Consider the following 21,567-nt stretch of genomic DNA (forward strand, 5'->3'; position numbering starts at 1 on the left):
TTCTCCCTCTTGCAGGTTTGGGATTCAGTGGGTTGAAGAATACTACCCCGTCCCTCCCTTCCCCAAGCAGGAGTGAGGGCCACCTCCTGGAAAACCTCTGCCCAGCCTGCACTGCTGCCTTCTGTTCAAAGTCAGGTTCCTTTCCTAGCCTGTAACTGCTGATTGCCCCCCTGTTGCCTGAGTGAGTCTCTGTCACTCACAGCTGTCTCAGCATCATGCCTTGCCAAGACTCTGAGTGACGTAGTGGCTGCCCGGGAGGGTGGGGACAGATACCTCTGCCCTCTGCCTCCCCACAAGGGGCCTCCCCTCTCAGCTGGGGCAGGGCGGCTGCTGTTGATCCGTCTGGCATTTCTGACTTCCCCTCTGGGACAGGGCAGGTGAGTGATTGTGTTGAGGGCCATTTTGTTATGTGTTCTTTTGCACAAGGTCAGCTTCTAGCAATGATTTTTTTTCTCATCGCGTGGGACAGCTCTCGTCTATAGACCTATGTACCACGAGAACCACAATACATCCAGAAGATAAACAAACAAATGAACGAAAGGCGCTCGCTTTCCTGAGCCCTGCTCAGTTTGCAAGGTAGCCGACACCACCTCGCAGACCCCCTTGCAGCCCTCAGAGGTATGCTGCACATTAATTAGAAATCCAAAGCCCTGGAACAACGGAAATGACTTTGTGTTTCAATTTAATTTGTTCTCATTTTTTGACAGGGTCAAAGTTCACCTTCCCAGTCTGAATCTGAAAGCAAATTATAGCTGTGTCATTTTGATATTGATGCGTCCAGGCTAAAGATCTTTGGCAAGCATTTTCTTCTGGGAATCGGTGTGGCTAATATTGTTTTCTTTCAATCCATTTAGCAAACCTGACTGCAGCCTTACGGGGTGCCAGGAACAGTGCGAGGCACTGGGAGTGAACAGAAAGGGGGAAGTGACAGCGGCACAGGAGAGGAGGGACACACGGAGGAGGGCAGTGGTGCAGGGGCTTTGAGTCAGAGAGGCACGGGGCCTCTGGCCAGAGACATCAGGGGCCAGTGATGGAGCGATTAATGAGCCAGGCTTTGGAAGGCAGTAGCAGCCACAGCAGCTGCCTTCCCGAGTGCCCAAATTCTGCCAGCGCTGCACGGCCACCCACTTTGCCCCCACACCCACCACTAGAGTACACGGAGGAGGCGCTCAGTGTTTCATCGCCCCCAAGCTCAGGGATCAAATCCTAGCTGGCCAACTGTGTGACCTGGAGCACGTGACTTAACCTCTCTGGTTCTTGGTCTCTTGTGCTGTGAAAGGGGGGTGACAGGAGTTATGGCAGCGTGGCTGTGAGCATTAAGGGAACCCGCCCACACTGGTGAGGGCAGGGGTACGGTGCGAGGGTGGGGAGCCAGGCAAGGTCAGACCCCCCCTCCGCCACTGTGATCCCGCTTGCCTTGAGCCAGCCTGCAAAGCCTGCCCTCTCCCTGACACCCAGAAAGGGCACAAAAAATGTTAATTATGATGATCACCACACAGCAAGTGGTGTCACAACCGGGATTTGAACTCAGGCCTGACACAAAGACCCTTGAGCTTAACCTCAACCTACTTCCCATACAACTAAAAGTCATTAACAGGGCTGCATCTAAGCAGAGCCCTTCCGATTCTTTCCTGTTCTTTCCACTCTCTACAAAAATGTTCCCCTGGAATCTGAAGTCCTCCTCTGAGGTCTGACTTGCCCCTGCAGCATGTGCCAAGAGCTTTTCTGGCTCCGGTCGTGTGTGCTTCCCTCAGTCCACACAGCGGTCGCCCAGAATTCTGTGTCCGCTTTCACATGGTCTCCCCCACTGCTCTGTGAGGTCCTGAGAGAAGGGATTTGAAAGCAGAATTTGAACAAAAGTTGGGAATTTATCCCATGTTTGAATATTTCTCAAATACAAAATTTCCCTTTACCAGTAGCAGGTAGGACACATAAATATGTTAATAAACCGTGGTGCCAGCAGCTTTAAAATATTAACGGTTTCTAGAATTGAAAATGCAAATAGCCGTCTGGAACTCCTCCACCTGGCATTAAGGAGAAGGGTTTGGAAAGGACACTGTGGGGACTCGGGATTGGAGAATATGGCCTTTCTAGAAGATGGGAACACAGACATTTGCCACCTTGTTATTGACACATTAGCACCATTGGAAAGCAGAAGTCAGGTTTATCACATGGGTGCTAATGAGGACATGGCCTTAAAGAGCAAAGGGTGGCTGGTCCTGTTCACCTCAGCATCTGCATACAGAACACCTACTACGTGCCAGCTGCCAGCGAGGACAAGGTGCAGACTCTGGTATGCAGGACCTTCACTGGTCTATCCGAGCCAGCAAGGGGGTGGGGTGGGGGAAGAGAGAAAGATCCCAGCCCAGCCCTGAGTCAGCGCACAGCCAGGCTGAACTTGACCAAAACAAGGGAGCTGGGTTGGTGGAAGCTCTGGGCACACGACACTGGCTGTGCAGCTGGGCACCTGCTGTCTGGGAGCACCGCTCAGATCCAGCACCAGCACCCATCTTTCTCGAACTCTCCACACTGCTGGAGTGTACTCTACTCAGCTCCCAGGCCTCCCAAGCAAACTCACTTTCCATTTTTGTAATGTTAGCTGGGTACCAGATGGTAAGTTTCTGGGAAGCAGCCCCGTGACTGCATTGTCTCATCGTCCTGAGGGCTCAGTGATCGCACATGGTCGGCATAAGATGTGAGAGTGGAAAGGAACGGCACTTTTCTGATGGGTGGTGTTTTCCCCTCAGACTGCTGAGTGAAGAGATGGGGGCTGTGGAGCCAGTTTGGTCCTTAGTGAGAGTCCTGGCCCTCCTCACAGGTTGAGACAAGGGACAAATAGCATGGGCAAGGGAGAGCCGGGGGGAAGCTGGGTAACAGCAACGAGGCAGCTGAGTGAGTACAGTGGAGAGGTGAGAGGGAAGGGTCTCAGGGGTGGGTAAGGGTGGGCCCCATGGCTGCGGCCACCCAGTGTGGTCACCCCTACCACGGGGTCACTCCCAGTGAGCAGGCCCCTTGTCTCAGGGCTGTCGAGCTGCCCTCTCCCCATACAGAGACAGGCAAGGCCTGTCGCAGCCCTGTCAGAGCTCCTCAAAGGCATCAGCTCACTGCCAATTGCCCCCTGCTTCCCTCAGATGTGTTCGTAGGGTCAGGCAGTCGACAACTGTGTCTTGGGAGGTCCTCAGTCTCCTCATGGTGACCTTGCCAGTTCCCAGCCTGTATTACTCTGTGCTTACAGACTAGTTTAACTCCCACTTTGCTCCAGAAAGTGAGATTTCTCTCCCTGTCACCCCAGTGTCCCAAATAAGCTCTCCTGAAACTCGACTGTACCTTTAATATGGGGACTCTGGGTCTGGATTTGGGTCATTGTCAACTCTTTTATGCTTCCTTCTGGGCTCTTTGTGTGTTCTGGGTGTGTGAGGTTATGTGAACAGGGAACTCTGGATAAGTGAGGCACTGAGCCATGGGGGAAAGAGCATGGGGTTCTGGAATCAGAGTGAGCTGGATTGGATCCTGGCACAGCTGCTCACCACCTGTGGGTCTATGGGATGGAGATCAGAACACCTGCTCTCCAGGAGGTTCCAGGAAGGAATGAGATTAGATACACAGTGTGCCCCCTGAGGCCTGCATAGACCAGATGCTCACCTACCATGATTTCCCTTTTTCTCTTCTAGTGTCCAGGAACCTGCTTCGGTATCCTGGCATGCATATATCTGGGGCCCTCTATGTCCCCAAACTGCAAATGTATCAATCTTCCTCCTTTGTTCTTGGAAAAAGGCCTTTCCTCCTTCTCAGGCAGGTGGACTCCATTTCTGCTATAAATCCAGTCTGTTTACTCTTAGCTTTGGAAGTTCCAGAGGAGCCACATGCACCTCTATTATCTTAGTAATCTTGTCCTGTTCTCAGGAAGGGACGGTGTCTGTGAGAAATTATCTGCTTGATCTATGCATATTTCCTTGTCCACTCACTCCCATACCTTCTCCTTGTTGTTATGACTAATGTAGTTTGATCAGGGCCATCCTAAGCCACCTCCTGAGTCCTCCAGATTTCCTGGATTACAGTATTTTAGGACTTGAGGGGCTGCGAGGCCATCTGAGAGACTGATGATGTAGTAAGACAGAGATCCAGACCTGGCCCACTCTGGATCTCACACTGGACCAGTGCTTCTTGCTTGCGACTGCACATTAGAAGAATAATTTGCTCTGAGCTCTGTCCCCAGAACCTTGGCTGGAGCAGGAGAGTTGGGCAGCAGTATTTCTAAAAAGCTCCCCAGGTGGTTTTAATATGCAGTCAGGGCAGAGAACCAGAGTATAAAATGTGTTTCTTGCCTATGTATCTGGAGAGAAGTATCAAATAATTATCCATAGGTGCCTGTCACAGAGGAGGATCCCAAGATGAACATCTCCCTCTGCAGACCTGGGCACCTGAATGGGTATCATTAATCAGTACTTACTTTATTCAGCAAGTGCACATCGATGTAAGATTCACTGGGTGCCAGATACTGCACTAAGTGCTTTACAAATGACCAACTTTTTACTCTTCAGGGTGCGACTATGAGATAGTCCACTATGACCCCCATTTTACAGACAAGAAGGCTGAGGGAGGCACAGAGTGAAGTAGCTTGCCCAAGGTCACATACCCAGATGGCAGTGGGGTTACTGCTCTGGTGCCTGAGCCCCTGCTTGCAACCATTATGTGAGACCACTTCTCAGCTCTCAGCCCACACGTGCCTGACCCTTCAGGCCCCGATGCCTTCCTAGATGCAACGGTCTGGCCCACGATGGGCCTGCGGCTTCTGAAACCAGAAATACCAGAGGCTACCTTTGTGGGTCCCTATAATTTACATCCCTCTCCTCAGCCTCTGAGTGAACCGCGGTTCAGCAGCTTACCTCAGTCAGACAGCTTAAAACCCATTGGCCTGGCTCCAGTCCATGTGCCCCAGGGATAATCCGAGGCAGAATTTCTATCAAGGGTCCAGGTTCATCCTAGAAGCCTTAGCCAAGGATAACACCACTCTGTAAACACACCCTCTGGAAATATGTTCTTGTAAATTAAGTTTTTATAATTTATTTTACTCAAGCTAGACTCCATTCAGTCTAAGCCATGAAGCCATTAAGACAGTGGGGATAGGGCACCTGGGTGGCCCAGTCAGTCAAGCGTCTGACTCTTGGATCTGGCTCAGGTCATGATCTCATGGCAAGTGAGTTCAAGACCCGCATGATTGGGATTCTGTCTCCCTCTCTCTCTGCCCATACCCTGCTTGTTCTCTCTCTCTCTCTCTCTCTCTCTCTCTCTCCGTCTCTCTCTCTCTCAGAAATAAACATAAAAAAAAGATAGTAGGGATAGATCATTTCCTAACTCAGGTAACCAGAGGTTTATTTCTTCAGCAGGTGACAGAAATACCAATTGTGGATATAGATGCAAAGAGCTCTGTGAGTGTGCCCCACACAGCAGAAGTCCTCCTTCCCCAATATGTACCGGGGCCACCAAGAGGCCTTCCTGCTCCAGTAGGCTGCCTGGTTAATGGGATATTGACAACCTGCCTGGTTGGACACTAAAGCTTCTTTTACTGAGAACTTGCCCAATCCAATTTTCAAGTGGCATGCCTAGGACTTTAGCAGTTAGAGCTTTAGCTAAGCTTTGTCAGCGGCTGTTCCATTTCTGTTGAGAGTGTGCCTGGAACCCAGTAGTGATGCTGCGATCCAGAATCCAATGCATAGGGTAGAGAGGTTATCCAAGAGCTGATCACATGTTCTAGGTCCAACACGTGAAAATCCAAGTCACTTTCTCTCTTGGTGACTTGCCTGTAAACTGGGGGAGGTTAATTAGACCATACTCAGTACTAAGCATCTGTGTTCTGTGGCCTGCTGTGTGAATTCAGGCAGCATCCTTAACTTGTCTGATCCTTATAGTGGCGGAAACATCCTCAGTGGATCAAAAAGGAATTACCACAAGGAGAGTTGGTGTTAAGTGTAGCTGATTTTTTGTTAAGCCACTTCCAATGGTGTATGTTTTTAAATCCATTCTCAAGGACCGGTACACGCCAGGTGGCTCCTTTGCAGAGTCCATACCGTTTTGACACAGTCCTTTTGTTTCAGCCATGTTGAAGCAGTTCCTCCGACACCAGCCATTTTGATATGGGGGCATTTTGACACAGCCAAGGAAACAAACCATTACACCTTCAGCCTTTATAAAAAACGTTACCAGATAATGTGCCAAGGAGACATTTCAGGCTACCTCCCCTCGGCCCCCAAACTTCCCCCTCCCTGGTAAGACTTCTGAGGGGGCTTAGGGGAGGCAGGGAGGGGAGAGATTAGGCTTGGGTGGGCTCCAGGTCCAGGCTGGCGATGAGGGGAGCAGGGGCAGTAGGGAGCCGGTAGGAGGGAAGGAGAGTGCAGGTCAGACATGCGGGGGGGGGGGGGGGGGGGGGTTGGGGAGTGGCTTCATACAATACCTGCTAATTTTCAAAAGCATTTTACATTTTGATGCGACCGTTTTGCAACTTTTTGCATCAAAACAACCATGTCAAAATGCCCTTCTCTGTCTCCAGCAAAGGAAATGAGTGCCAGGAAGAGATGAACAGGACAGGGTTTCTGCCCCCAAAAAGCTCCGAGTTTCCAGAGAGGAAAGGCAGGCCCTGAGAGTGAAGCAAATTACTATCATAGAGATGGGCAATTGCTGTCACAGCGGAAGGGGCGAGGAGGAAAAAGAGCAGAGGGCGCCTGACTGCCTGGGGGTGCAGAAGGCTCCACAGGGCAAGGGGGTGGCGGGCAGCCCAAGAAGTATCTGTTGAATGACTAAGAATAGCACACGTGTAGTCGAGGGCTTATCCTGTGACAAGCACTATTACTACTGGTGCTTTATTTGAATTCATTTAGTCCTCAGGACTACTCAAAATCATTCCCCTTTTATGGATGAGGAGACCACGGCATCCAGACACGGATGGACCTTCCCAAGACCACACAGCTGGTGAGTGGCACAGCCGTAAGTGCCCCTCACCCCCTCGCACCCGGTGGCCCCTCTGTGAGGGCCTGGAGGAGCTCCAGGGAGGCAGAATGAACACAGGTTTTAACATTCATCCTACAGGGATCCGTTCTGTTCTCACCCATTACCAGCTGTATGACCTTGGGTAATTTGCTGACCTCAGCCACGTCTTCAGTCTTATTCCTGGGGGCCTCCCCTTCCCCAACACACATCACTCAATGCCAGTTAGCTGTGCTTACTGACTCGACCAATATGCCGTCAGCACGTGTGTCTGCCAGGTGCCACTTTAGGCCTGGGTCCATAGCACTTAAATTTCCTGCTGCCTCGGAGCGACCGTCCTCATTGGAAGAGACTTAAGCAATAAGGAATAAGGAGCCAGCCCCGTAGCCAGGGGAGCCCCCCCCCCCCCCCGCCCACCTAGACCAGGCAGAGAAACTGGAAAGAACCCCAGTGTGGAAGCAAGCATGATGAGCAGTGAGGGAGGGGTAAGAGGTGGGGGATGGGAGTGAGTAGCTGGGTTTGCTTCTAGCATACAGGGAGCCACTGCAGGACCCGAAGCAGGAGAGTGGGGTCGTGTGCCTGAGAAGGGATTACAGGGCCCACGAGGGGCAGGGGGCCACTGTTCAGACCATACAGATGGGGGACTGAGTTTGAGTGGTGACAACTCTCCCCCCTAGTGAGAGACAGAGTGCTTCCTAAACTGTAAAGTCATGGGCATGTGGGAGTTTATCTATTATAATCACTCTTCTTTTTCCTCATCACCCACCCTTCCTTGCCTTCCTTGGCTGTTGCCATTTCATAGTCTGTGTAACCACGTCATGGGTGAGGCGTGGGTTCGTTCGTTTTCTCAGAGCCCGGAACAATCCAGCTTCCCTGGCTCCTCTGAAGATGTTGTGTTGAGAGAGAAAAAAAAATTACACTCTTTAATAGAAATACTTTTCCTTCATTAAATGAAATCTCCAAAGCCCAGTAGCATTTTCAGTGCTTATATAAAGATGCCAGTGGGGATTTGAGATTGAAAGTGGTATTTTTATACAAGTCAATGAAGATCTCAATAGGAAGGAAAGAACACTCTTCAAATCTGAATTCCTCCAGCGCTGGGCAAGACGGATCTTCAGCCCCGGGTGTGGATCACATTACTCTCAGCCCTACCAGGAAACTCTTCCTGGAGCACTTCGAGCACTCATAAATATTGGTTCTCTGTTTGGGGAAATTGTATTAATAGTGTCTTTCCAAGCCTGCAAACCATTCAACTTGAATTTCTGTTTGTACCTCAGTTCTGATAACTTTGTACAAAAAACTCAGGAATTTGTAGGAGTTTGAGTCAAGGCAGATCTACGCATGGGCCTGCATGCCTGCACACACAAAACAACGTCTTTTATCTGGTATAACTCAGGAATGAACTATTCCCTTTGGAGGTGTCAGAAGAAAGACTGGTCTCAGGAGATAGAAAGACCAGATTCAAATTCCACCTGTGACTCTTGCTTGTTGGCAAGGGCGGCCCTGGGCAATGCACGTAACCTCAGATTTCTTATCTGTGATAAGAGGAAAACAAAACAATTTTCCCAAGTCTGGTGAGACCTGGATCATAATGTATGAAAAGTGCCTGGCACACAGAAACTGCTCAAAACCTGTTCCTTTGTAACCACCTCTCACCTATTGTTTAAAAACCTGCTAGAATCATCAATTTCATAGCAATTATTCTGGCTATCTATTGCTAATACCCTCCTCCCCTCCACACACACGTTTCATGCTTACAATGAAATGACAATGGTCTTGCATTTTTCAGAGAATCTGCAATCCAGGGCTCCTTTCTACTGCATGCTCTCTGGGCCTTCAGCTGAGCTGCCTCCAACAGCTTTTTTTTCCTTTTGTGTTCCATATCTGGGAATGTCCAACACCTAATTTTTTATTTTATATTCCCTATCTGGGAATATCCAGCAGCTAATTTGCAGATGGAAAAACAGACATGAGAGTGGGTATTTGAAGGGGTCTGTTTGGAGCTATGTAGCAAGCTAAGGAAATCTCTTTTCTGAACACCACCACTGTGTCAGGTCCTGTGGGGGGGAGAAAAAACTGAAAGGCACTAGCTTTTGAGTTGGTGAGACCACTAGGCGGCAATAGAACCACTGGAGGGACTGAGTTTATGTTCTTCAACAGCTGGTTGCTTTGGCCCCTCAGGACACAAGGCTTTGGAGTCTGGTGAGTCTGGACCTTCCCTGGCTTTCCTTAGGCTTCTTCATTGAGGAGATTTTTTCCCCCTCGAAGACTATGCCCAGCAGCCAGCAGGTGCTCAACAAATGGCATCAAAGGAAGCATTAGCTCTCTGCTCCACCTCCTAGCATCCCGGTGCCTGCCTCATCAGCCCCATCAGCCCCATCAGCCCCATCAGCCCACTGCAGCCGGCCTGGAAAGTAGCGGGCTGGCTGAACTCTCTCGCCTTAGCTGTGGAAAAATCCATTACCGACAAGTCATTTGTCAAAGCCAACTGTTTAGCTGCTCTAATTTACATATTTATCAAGTTTGATTAGAATGTATTGTCTTCGACTTTCATCCCAGCTTTCACCTCTTCTCGCCCTCTTTTCCTGGGGAAACTGTTTTTGTTGTCCTTGTTGCAAAAGGGCACAGCGTAATTCAATTTGCATTTGCTAATAAGCTGCAACCCGAATCTGGGGAGGAATTTCTGGAGGCTGGGAGAGAGGAAAGGCAGAGCACCTGTTGGGGAAAGCCTGAGCACTCAGTTCTAGCCTCATAAGCTCATTCAACCAAAGGGCAACAAGTACTCTACAACTATTCCACCAGCATTTATTGAGCACCTTCTGTGTGAGAGGCCGTTGGAATACAAATTGTGAAAAAGACAAAGTTTGGCTCCAGTGTTGCTTACAGTCTAGTGACCTCAGTTTCTGCATCTATAAAATCAAGTAGCTGGACCAAGTGACCTCTAAGCATTTGCAAGTTACCATTTTTTAAGTATGTACTATGCATCAGGTCATGTGCATAAACCCAATGCATTATCTCAGTTAATTCTCACAAGATCCCTTGTCAATATCATTATCCTCATTTTGCAGATGAGGAAATGAATGATCTCAGAGCTCCGTGCCATTTGCAGCAGGGCTTGGGTTTAACCCACCTGCTTGACTCTAGGATTCAAGTTTATAACTGCAAAGCCAGGCTTGAGCTTTTTTTCTCCATTAGTCTTTGAACTCCCAGATGGCAGGGACAGCATCTGGTTCCTCTCCATGTCCTCAGGGTCCAGCCCCAAGTTTGGCATTTGATCAGTGTTACAACTTGTGTATGGAATTGCACTAAACAGCCCTTCGTCCTCAGCCTTCCTGTTTTTTTTTTTTTTTTGGCCTAAGGTCTGCCCTGTTCTCTTCAGCTGCTTCAGCTAAAAGCTGGTGTAGTAGACAGTGTGGGTACCACCCTGCCCGCTCCCCTTCAGGACCAATTCCCTCCCTTTCCAGGAGTGGTGGGGGCTGACAGCTCACAGCTGATTTCCTCCCTGGAACTTGCACTCAGCCAAAGGACACTGCCTTGCCTGAGGTCCCAGCCCTGCCCTGGAGACAACTTGCATCCAGTATCCAGTCAGTGCGAGACAGAGCCTGCCCCATTGCCTCCTGGAACAACCGCGCAGGGCACTCCTGGCCCAGAGCTCCCCATGGGATTGATTAAAGTCACCTTAGAGATCGCCTCAATCCTGCATAACTCCCACCTCTCACAAGTGTTCCTGAGAGCAATTCCCAGTAAAGCTCCTAGAGGCAGTCTCAGAGCCTCCCTTCTGTTTCCCAGGAGACCCCACCTCAGCAGGAATTCAGAGTGGGCAGCTCTGGGTCTGTTTTCTGGAGGTGCTTGGAGGGTGCTAGGAACAAGACAGATGGTGGCAGGGAGAGCCCTCCTGCCATCAGCCTGTTTCTGAAGGTCCATTGCATACCTCTGCCTGAGATACCACATCTGAGATGTGACTTTTGATCCTGCTATGCAAGGCAGCCAATGATTTATGGCCAGATGAAGGGATCCAGATGAACTCTGTGAAGTCAGAGACAGGAGGGTGAGGGCACTACAGTCTGGAGATATCTGGGAAGGCTTTTGGGAGGAGTTGGGGAAAAGAAAATCTAAGAGATTAAAAGTTTGCTTGGGAAGATAGTGACAAGGCCAGTCTGAATAGGTAGAGTATTCTTATAGAAGCTTATAAAATATTCACACCAGGGGCTATTTTGCCTCCAAGGAGACGTTGGACGTTTGGGGATGTCTGAAACTATTTTTGATTGTCACAACAGGGGAGTGGAGTGCTCCTGGCATCTAGTGGGCAGGGGCTAGGGATACATCATACAGTGCACAGCACAGGGCCCCATGCAAACAGTTGCCCTGCTGAAAATATCCATAGTACTGAGAAACCCTATTCCTGTGGCTTTTCTCTCAAATGGGACCTGCAATTATAGGCAATGCCATAGGGCAGGGACTTAAAGTCTCTTGCTTAGGTTTTTCTTGTGAGCTGGGGATAACTACTCTCATTTCACAGTGAACTGAGTGAGGCTCAGAATGTGTAAGTAATTTACCCGAGGACTCACGGGCCATAATCTGTGGGGCCTGGATGTGAGCCTTCGTCCATCTGCTTGGGAAGCCAGCTGGCTGGGACCCCCTTAGGGGACAGAAAAAATACAGGGACCAGTGTCTTTCTCAGTCTCCCTCCTCCAGACCTCCCCTTCTGCTGGCTTCACCCTCAGTCAGCATGGCTGGATGTCTTTGCCCTTCATCAAGGCTCAGCTCTACCCAGATGAATTTACTGGTTCTTCAGTGCCTCTGAAAAAGCTCTATCGATGCCTCCTAAATGCCATTTTTCTCATAAATTTATGTACAAGAAATTCTGCACCTTGAGCATGTTCTCACTATCATTCCCAGCTCCTGTTCCCTCTTTATTGTCAGTATCAACAGCAGAATGATATCCTCACATTACCCTCAATATGCCATATTTTATAGGGGAAAATCAAAATTATTGCTCTGAGGAAATCAGATATAGCACAACATTAACACCAGGGTTGGCCTAGAAGAAGTCCTGGATACATGATAGTTCCCTCTCTCCCTCCTCAGAGGAGGAACATCCGAGCAGAGTCTGGAAGGCTGAGTAGGAGTAAGCCAGACAGATGAGATGGGGGCTGGCTTTTTTCCCCCAGAGAGAAAAGCATGTACCCAAGTGTGGAGGTGTGAGAGAACATTCGTGCTTGTGGAGCTGCCAGGAGTTGGCTGAGGCTGGGGCCTGGGGAAGGGATGGACAGGTGAGCACCAACAGCTACCAGAGGGGAGCCACACAGAGGAGGCTGTACTCGCCCGGAGGACAGCCAGGAGTTGCTCATGAGTTTACAAGCTGGGGAATGGTGTGCTCCCATGTGCGCTTCAGGAAGACTGCTTGGGTGGCTGGGTGGAGGACAGACCAGCAAGGATGGTGTCAGCACAGGGAGACCAGTGACCAGGCCATCCTAACCCTGAGCAGGCCCTCAGGCAGATGCCAGCTAACCGTGCTGTTACTGGTGTCAGGATTTCTTTTTCTCCAGCTTTAGTGGTAGTGTGGACCTGTTTGGGCCCTGGAGTGTTAGAGGAAACACAGCAGCCAGTTTGGTTTGGAAACCAGTAGGAAGGTATCTTCTTGACTTTATGATGGCCTTCAGGGATCACGAAGCCAGGAAAATAACAAACGCGTAGATCTGAGGAATAAAAAATCCTTCTCCTGTTATAACATTACACATCCCCCTCCCAGCTCTCCACCCCTTCCTCCTCCACAGAACACCTCACTCCCTATGACAAGTTATTGTCAAAATTACTGTCAGGGAAGATAGAAAGAGAGAGACCAAACTGACCATGTGAACTTTTGTCCTCAGAGGGCCCAGCTAGGGCTCTCTGGGGCCTCTTGGCATCTTCTAGCACCTCCATCAACTACAGATCCACTGATAACTGATTGGATCGGTTAGGGCTCTCCATGTTGACACCAAGGTTATGGCCCTGGTCTCACTCAGGCTGGGCATCAATAGGTAAGATACAGAGTTTCTTAGGCCATCTCTAGGGGGACTAATTAGTTATTTATGGCTGCCTGACAACTTACTCTAGAACTCAGGATCTTACCACAACAACTTACAATCTCCCAGTTTCTGTGGGCCAGGAGTATAAGAGCAGCTCTACTGGGCAGCCCGGGCTCAGGGTCTCTCAGGAGGTTGGGGGAAGCTGGTGGCCAGGGCTGGTTGTCACCTGGGACTAGAGGATCCTCTTCAAGCTTGCTCGCTCATGTGGTTTTGGCTGGCCTCTCTTCCTGGGTACTTCAGTCCCTCACCAGACGGGCCTCTCCACGGGCTACCTGAGTGTCAGGTCATGGCAGCTGGATTCCTCAGTGTGAGTGATGACACAGAGAGAGAGAGCACTCAAGATGAATGCCACAGTCTTTTTATAGCCTAATGTCAAAGGTGACATGCCATCCCCCTCCATGGTATTCTATCTGCTAGAGCAAGCCTATCTGCCTGTCTGTCCAGCCCACACTGAATGGAAGAGGGCTTATCTCTACTTCTTGAAGGGAGGAGACTGACAAAGAATTTGTGGATGTATTTTTTTTTTTTTTGAGATGGGGGAAGGGCAGAGAGAGAGAGAGAAAGAGAAAGAGAATCCCAAGCAGGCTGCATGCTCAGCATGGAGCCTGACATGGGGCTCAATCCCACAACCCTGGGACCATGACCTGAGCCAAAATCAAGAGTCAGACAACTGACTGAGCCGCCCAGGAGTCCCTGTGACTGCATTTAAAAATCATCCCAAGGACTCTATTTAATCTCCAAGAGATGTTAAGAGCATAAATTTGAGATTCATAAAGACCTGGGTTTCATCCAGGCCCTACATGTGCTACTTACACAGGTGTAGACAAGTTGTTTCACCTTTCTAGATCTTGATGTCCTAATCTATAAAATAGGGGTAGGAATAGTTTCATTGGGTTGCTATGAAAATTAAATAAGGTCATGCATGTAAAGTGCTTGGCACAGAGTAAGGACTGAATAAATATTACTTGGTTGCTATTGTAACTGATTTCTATTATTGTCCTCCTTCACAAGAAGCAAAATGGCATGGAAGTTAAGGACATAGGTGAAGTCAGACTGCCTGAGTGGGGCCTCACTCTGCCAATCATGGGCCGTGAGCACTAAGACGAGTCACTTAATGTCTCTTGGCCTTGGTTTTCTGTAAAATGAAGATAATAATGCCTAGTGCCTGGCCACCTAATAGGAGTTCAATAAAAACTTTATAAGTAAGGAAATAGTGGATGATAGAGGGATATAATGACAAAGGGATGAGTGTGTATGCGTGTGTGTACACAAAGCGCATTTGACTTCAAACTCCCTCTGTTAACTGAAGAGGCCGGAATGGCTATCCGGTTCCCCTTGAGTGTGCCCTCGTACCCTTGAGCATGTCACCCTCAATGAACTTTCAGACTTATCACCCCTTACGGGTTGTTCTTGGTCTCATTGTTCAGCTTCTTTTCCACCCTGGCTTTGTTCAAGCATACTTCCTTCATCATCCCAGCTGCCTCCTTCAAGAATATGTTTAATTGGCTTTGCATGAGTCTGGGGATTCAGTGACAGTGGGGGGCGGGGGGTGTCCCATGTCACACCACCTCAGAGCTGCTACATTACCTTAAATTGATTTTGCAAATGAAAGCTAAAAGCTAAGCAAAGGCGACCCATCCATTTTGCCTAAAGATGATTATAATGCTCTTTTATGGCCTCCTAAATGACAAAGCAATTTGTTACCTGCCTGCATCAACATTTGCTTATATTAGCACCCGAGATGCTTGATTTTTATTAGCCCCATGTTATCATTTTATGAAGACGCAGGGGCTCAGTAAAATTAGTGTGCAAATAGAATGCCCATTTTGCATTTCTCTGTGGTCAGCAGAAATGCTGAATGCAATTGAGTTGATACCAGGTCAGGGGAGACATCCATAAAGGTAGCCTTCACTGAGGGCCTTGGTAATGCTATTTATCATTTCTGGACTGTTGGGATAGATGGGGTCAGTGTTAGCGTTTTTTAAAAGGTCTTGGTGGCATTTCATTTTTTGTTTTGTAAGTGAAAAAACAATTGTAAACACTAAGGCAGCAGCTCAACTTCCACCACAGCAAAAAGGGTGGAAACCAAACTCTCTTGTGTACATTGTAGACGGAAGTGCAGCAGATGTAACATCTGATACTGCTGTCGGTGGATCCAGGAGGAGACAGGGTCATGAGAGGAGTCCTAGGCTGGGAACTGAGGCTCGACTCCACCACTGCTAGCCACATGACCTTGGGCACAGATCTTCCTTTTGTGAGCCTTGGTTCCTCACTATGAAATGGGGTTCATACTGTCCACTACATGGAGGTGTGATAAAGATTAAATAAGATAAGCCATGATCTGTATGAGTGTTTTTTATTCCTTAATTCAATAGCAAATTCCTGAGTACCTATTCCACACAGAGTCCTGGGAATGACGTTAAAAATAACCATGAAAGTGCAGCTTCTTCCTGGAAGAGCCTATATTTAGTCTAGGAAATACTTAGGTGTCTAACTCCTCTTATACACCATAAATTTCTCTTCCCGTTTGTTCCTAAAGGTGCCAAACACAGAGCTGAGCACAGAGTGAGTTCTCAGGAATGTTATTTTTTGGGTTGGGGTGGGGGGAAAAATGTATTTTGGCTTCACTGTATTTGTTGCTGCCTCTCAGAGGCCTAGGATTAGAGAAGAAATGACCTCCATACTGGTCACCCCAATGCACCAGGCAAGTCCCAAGCCTGGGACTTTATTAAGAACCAGGCTTAATAAAGTTAATACATATGTTTTTTATTTTAGTCTCTGACGTTGGTGCAACTATTGGGATCATAAACCACGTTCAAAATAACCTGTCCCTAGCATTTCAGAAACAAAAAAAAAAGGCTGTTAATTATTTCTATCTCCCCTCTCCCTCCAGGTCATCCTGTAATATACATATAGGATTCTTTAATCCAACTTCTCACAATGTTTATTTCTGAATTTCCTTCAGATCATGGTTCCATTCTGGGTCAATCTGGCCTTCTGGTGCCAGTGACTAAGTAACCCCCTGCCCCTTCCTTCTGGGAATATCACTCTTGGCTACTGCTTTTGTCTTATAATCTCTTTGCATGATAGCTAAACTTTATTATACAAATGAGGTTTCTGTAAAAGCAGCAAGAGCTTGGGCTCTGCTTTGGGGCCATATTTTCCTACTTCTTTGCATGTCTGTTGATTGTTATTGTGGACTGTACATTGTTACATGTCTGGATTTTGTTGTCATCCCTTAAAGAGAGTTGCACTTTATATGGCAGGCAGTTAAATTTCTTTTGTTCAGTTCGGTCTTTTTGTGATTTAAACATTTTGTTAGAATGAATCTGGAGTAGTTTAGTCCCACCATTAAGACATGGCCCTTCTGGGTTCTCTACTGAATGCCCTGAATGATCAGTGAGGAATACCACTTTCGTGGTGGAACTCAAATGATTCTTATCCCTGAGTGATCCCCGAGAGCTGCACAGGTCACTTCTCCCTGATCACTTTCTCATGATTCCGTGGAGACCCTTTCTCATGATGTCGTGGAGACCCTATGCATGCACATCTTGGGACCCAAAAAAACACTCTTAAGGACGCCTTTACAGGTTTCTAGGATTCCTTTTCCACAGAGCTCTGTCTTTTCTGGAATGTGCAGAGTTTTCTGGAATGTGCAAGCTACAAACTTGCTTCAGACTCTCTGAAGTTTAATTGCAGTGAGACTTCCATGGTCTGCTCAGGAAACTATTCTTTGCTCTTTGGTCTGGAATGGGCCTCCTGGCAGAGAGCCAGGGCAATCATAGGGCACACTTCATGTATGTCCCTTTGTTCATATATTAGTCCTGTACTGCCTCTGGTCTGAAAACAGTTGTTTTGTATATTTGCAAATATAATATAAACAATTTTTCAGTTGCTTAAGTTGAAAGAGAAACCTGGTCCCTATTACTTCATCTAGGCCAAGCAAGGGTTTGGATTCTAATCTCAGCTCAACCCACACCTATTAGCTGTGTGACTTTGAGCAAGTTATATAACCTCTCTGAGCATCAGTTTCTGCCTCTATAAAAGGAATATTAACTGTGCATGTTTCTGTAAAGACTATAAATAGTGTGTGTAATATGCATGACTCAAAAGGTGCTAATTAAATAGCAGCTGCTACTAGTACTATTACTGATATAAATAGCTACTTTCTTTACTCCAGTATTTACTGAATGTTTACTGTATACTAGGCAATATGTAAGTTTTTTTAATCACTATTACTATCCATGTTTATAGATTAGTAAATTGAAACTCAAAAAGGATACACAACTTGCCTAGGGTCATAATCAGTGGATCTGGGATTTGACTTCACTCATATGACGTCTTCAGATGACTATAATATTGATATGATCAATTATACCAAAGAACAGGAGTGTAGCCTTTTAATATTGGGTAGCCAGGGATGTAATTTAATTAGTCAGCAATGACTGGGCCTGCATGATTCTAACCCAATGATTTAAGAAATGACTATAAAGCACCCAGACCATTCCCTACCCCTCTCTCCCATACCAACTCATAGTCTCAGCTTTCCCTGTGCCCCCTAAGCAACCTCCTTCCATTTTTATGTTACAGACAACCTTCGGGAAGGGGTGGAGCAGAAGGTGGTATTCATCACAGGACGAGTCCACCCAGGGGAAACACCCTCTTCATTTGTGTGCCAAGGTGAGTTGCAAAATCTCATGAGCATCCTGTGCCTATCCCTGACATCCGACTGGGGCACTGTGATGGCTTCTGGGACAGTGTGGTCACATGCAGAGTCATTATCTTGGATGCAAATGTACTTCATTTCTAAAGAGGTTATAGCTGATCTCCATTAGTAGTTCTTTCAATAAATGTTTACTAGCTACATGTATGGGTGGAAGAATGGGTGGATGAATGGTTGGATGGATGAATAGGTAGGGCTAAATGGAATTCTTTCATATGTGCTATGTTGAGGATAAGCCACACAGAGTCATCTACACTTCCTAGCTTGGCTTTTCTTGTTTACAAAATTAAGAAATCTGGCCCCAGGCCAATGTATATGTTAGTAGGAGTACAGTAAAGCAGGGAGGTAAGGATTAGAAGCTATCTGTTCACTCATTAATTCAGTCATTCACTTAAGAAACAACTTTTGAAATACCTACTATGAGCCAGGAAGCATGCTTTGTATCAGACAATCAGAGGTAAATAAGATACAATTTTTCGTCTCAGAGATATCTCTTTATAATTGCATTTTTATTTATTATTAAATATTTAATCCATATGAAATATATATTTAGTCAACAATATATATACATGCATACATATGTATTTAGTTAGTCAGCAATATAAGTATACTCAATAAATAATATATAAATAACAATTTAATGAATGCCCAGGTACTCACCAGCTTTAGAAGCAGAATATTATCTATTCCTTTTAAATCCTTTGTCCTGCTTTCCACCTTCCTCCTCACATAGATAACCATAAGCTTGAATCTTGTCTTTGTCTTTCTTAATAGTTTTATTATGCATGTAAGCATGCCTAAACAATGTAGGGTTTAGTTTTGCATGTTTGGGGGCTTTTTATAAAGTTAAAAAAAGGTATCATCCTGTGTACATTGGTGCTTGTGTTCACCCAATATCCATGTTGGTGAGTGTGGCTGTAGTTCATTTCTTTTTGCCATGCACTCCATGTCTGTCTGCACCTCAACTACCTGTCTGTTCTCATGGACAATTCCATTGATGATAGTGTTTTTTCTTACAAACAATGCTGATACAAATGTCCTTATATGTGTGTTGCTTTGTGCAAATGTGCAAATGATTTTCTTTTTGTCTTTTTTTGAATTTTAGTTAACATACTGTGCAATACTGGTTTCAGGAGTAGAATTCAGTGATTCGTCACTTACATACAACACCCCAACAAGTGCCCTCCTTATACCCATCACCCACTAGCCCATCTCCCACCCACCTCCCTCTATCAACCCTTGGTTTGTTCTCTATAGTTAAGAGTCTCTTGTGGTTTGTTTTCCTCTCCCTGTTCTCCCCCCTTCTCATGTGTTCATCTGTTTGTTTCTTAAATTCCACATATGAGTGAAATCATGTGGTTTTTGTCTTTCTCTGACTGACTTACTTCGCTTAGCATAATACATTCTATCTCCATCCACGTGTTGCAAATGGCAAGATTTCATTCCTTTTGATGGCTGAGTAATATTCCATTATATATATATCTCACATCTTCTTTATCCATTCATCAGTCACAAATGCTTTTCTAGGGCATATAACCATGGAAGGCAGTTGACAGGCCACAGGATATGTGCATCTTAAACTTAACGATATCTCCAAATTTCTGAGACCTACACCTCTATACTGCCACCAGCAATGTGTGAGAGTTCGTAATGTCCCACATTCTCACCAATACTTTTGCATTTTTACCTGTGTAGTGGGTACACCACATATAAAATATGTGACACTGTATATGTAGTGAGCACTGTTCTAAGCACCTTACGTATTTTATTTTATTTTAATTATTTATATTTTGCTAATTCAATGTAATTTATTTTAATTATATTAAATTTTCTATGTGACGGAAACTAATATTAACTATATTTTTACATATGAGCAAACCCGGGTCTGGTGAAGGTAAGTCATTTGTCTCATTTTAGTCTCTAAATGACCATAAGGTCAAAGGGATATTAAAAAAAAAAATAGAAATTATACAACTTGAGGGAGACAGTGGACTGCTGTGGACATATATGGTGATTTGCCATCAGACAGTCTTGGGGCCAAAAATTGTCTAGCACACTTCCTAGCAGTGTGATATCAGTTTCCTTAAAGGTAAAATAATTAGGGTTTCAGTACCCATTTGCAAAGGCTGTTGTGAAGCTGGTGTCAGATGGATGTGGACAAACTCCCAGTCCTGTGCCTGGCACTTAGCAGACACTCAGGACAGATGTTACCCCCTTCCCCATGGCAGTCTGCAAAGATGCCGCAGGTAATCTGCTCTGTAAACTCTAAAGCACCATGCAAATTAATATGAGTCTTCTTTTCCCATTCATAATTGAGTCTACGGTGCTGTGATTAGGCACGATTGCCTCCCCCTTTCTTTCAGACCAGGAGCCAGAGTTTCAGGGAGAGGAAGTGATTGCCCAAAGATGAGCCACTCAGAAGAGCCAAGGCCGGTGCCTCGGCTCCCTGCTGCTGTCACTCCAGCTTACTCCTTGGCCTTTCTCACTTCCATCCTCTTTCCTCCCAGTGCTGTCCTTGCAGTAACCTCTCCGAGGTCCCTCCTGGTTTTACCAGACCCTCTACTTGCAGCCATCTGTCACTTACTAAACTTGGCAGCAGACCTGTTCCCCCGGCTGATTGGATACAACTATTTTGTCCTTGTTTTGTAAAAAAGATAGTAGTAGCCTTACCATCAATACTTCCAGCTCTGGGGGCCCAAGCTCCCAGGCCCACCTCCTCTGTGGGCAGTAGACAGAGGGCAGGGTCACCATCACATTTTACAGACAAGGCCTGAGACGCAGAGAAGTACATCTCAGGTGCTTTCTCTGTTGAGCCTGCTTTTCCAAAAAGGAATCTGGATGGTGCTGAGTTGATAGACTCAGTGCCGTCCCACAGGCTTTCCATCAGTGTTCATTCCTTGGCAGAGCCTTTTAAAACCTTCTCTCTACCTTCTCAAGATAAACTCCAATTCCTTCCCATGACATTTACAACCCTCCACGATCTGGCTCCTGCCAGGTTCTCTGGTCCAAGCCTCATTAGATCTCCCCCCCGCCACCACCACCACACACACAATTTAAACCTGAACAGGCAATCTTCTTCCCATCACCAGGCCTTTGAATCTGCTGCTCCTTTGCCCACCCCTTGCAACCTGGCAAACATCTCCCATCTCCCAAGGTTCGTTCAAAATACCCACTGTGGGCCCCTCTCCCACTCCCTTCAGACCCTGCTTTGCACCTCTGTTGTGGTTACCCACTGGTCATCTTTATTGCCGTGATTTGTTATGTATTTGATTGATATTTATTTCTTCCCTTTAAACTGTGAGCTATTTGAGGCCTAGGGCTGGATCCTGGAGTGTCATTTTCTACATCTGGAAAATGGGGATTATCTCGTTCATCCCATGGGGCTGCTGTGAGGAGCAAATGCTGTGTTGGCTCTGGGATTCCAAATCTGAGCTCAGAAAGAGGAGCCTTAAGGTCACACAGCCAGTAAACAGCAGAGGGGGGGCTTTGAGTCTGGGTCTCCTGAGCCTGTACACGTACTTTTGCCCCACTCACAGATGGGAAGTGCTAGAAAGCCAAGCTTTATGCCTGGGAGAACATAGTACTCCGGGAACCCCACAATGGTTGATGTGCATTTACAGATGAGAATGGGGAGGCACAGGGAATTAAAGTAGCTTACCCAAGATCACACAGTGAATTCATGGCACATGTGGCTTGGGACCCATCCCTTTAATCCCAGTCTTCCTCCTTCCCTAGCTCTGTCACTGTCCCTGGAGATACAATTTATCCCTCTGGAGGCAGCTTAAGACAGCC

At 46.9% G+C, this 21,567-nt stretch overlaps 1 protein-coding gene across 4 annotated transcripts in view; it reads left to right on the forward strand.

Moving 5' to 3' along the window:
- LOC131504751 (BEN domain-containing protein 5) overlaps nucleotides 1-21,567 on the forward strand; it is a 1,495,810-nt gene that overhangs the window by 1,342,219 nt on the left and 132,024 nt on the right. For all 4 annotated transcript variants that reach the window (XM_058717439.1, XM_058717441.1, XM_058717440.1 and 1 more), the window contains exon 7: nucleotides 17,643-17,732. In XM_058717439.1, coding sequence (XP_058573422.1) covers nucleotides 17,643-17,732 — 90 coding nt within the window. The remainder of the gene's footprint in view (nucleotides 1-17,642; nucleotides 17,733-21,567) is intronic.

This window comes from Neofelis nebulosa, chromosome 2, assembly GCF_028018385.1.
Source record: "Neofelis nebulosa isolate mNeoNeb1 chromosome 2, mNeoNeb1.pri, whole genome shotgun sequence".
NCBI classification, from domain to species: Eukaryota; Metazoa; Chordata; class Mammalia; order Carnivora; family Felidae; genus Neofelis; species Neofelis nebulosa.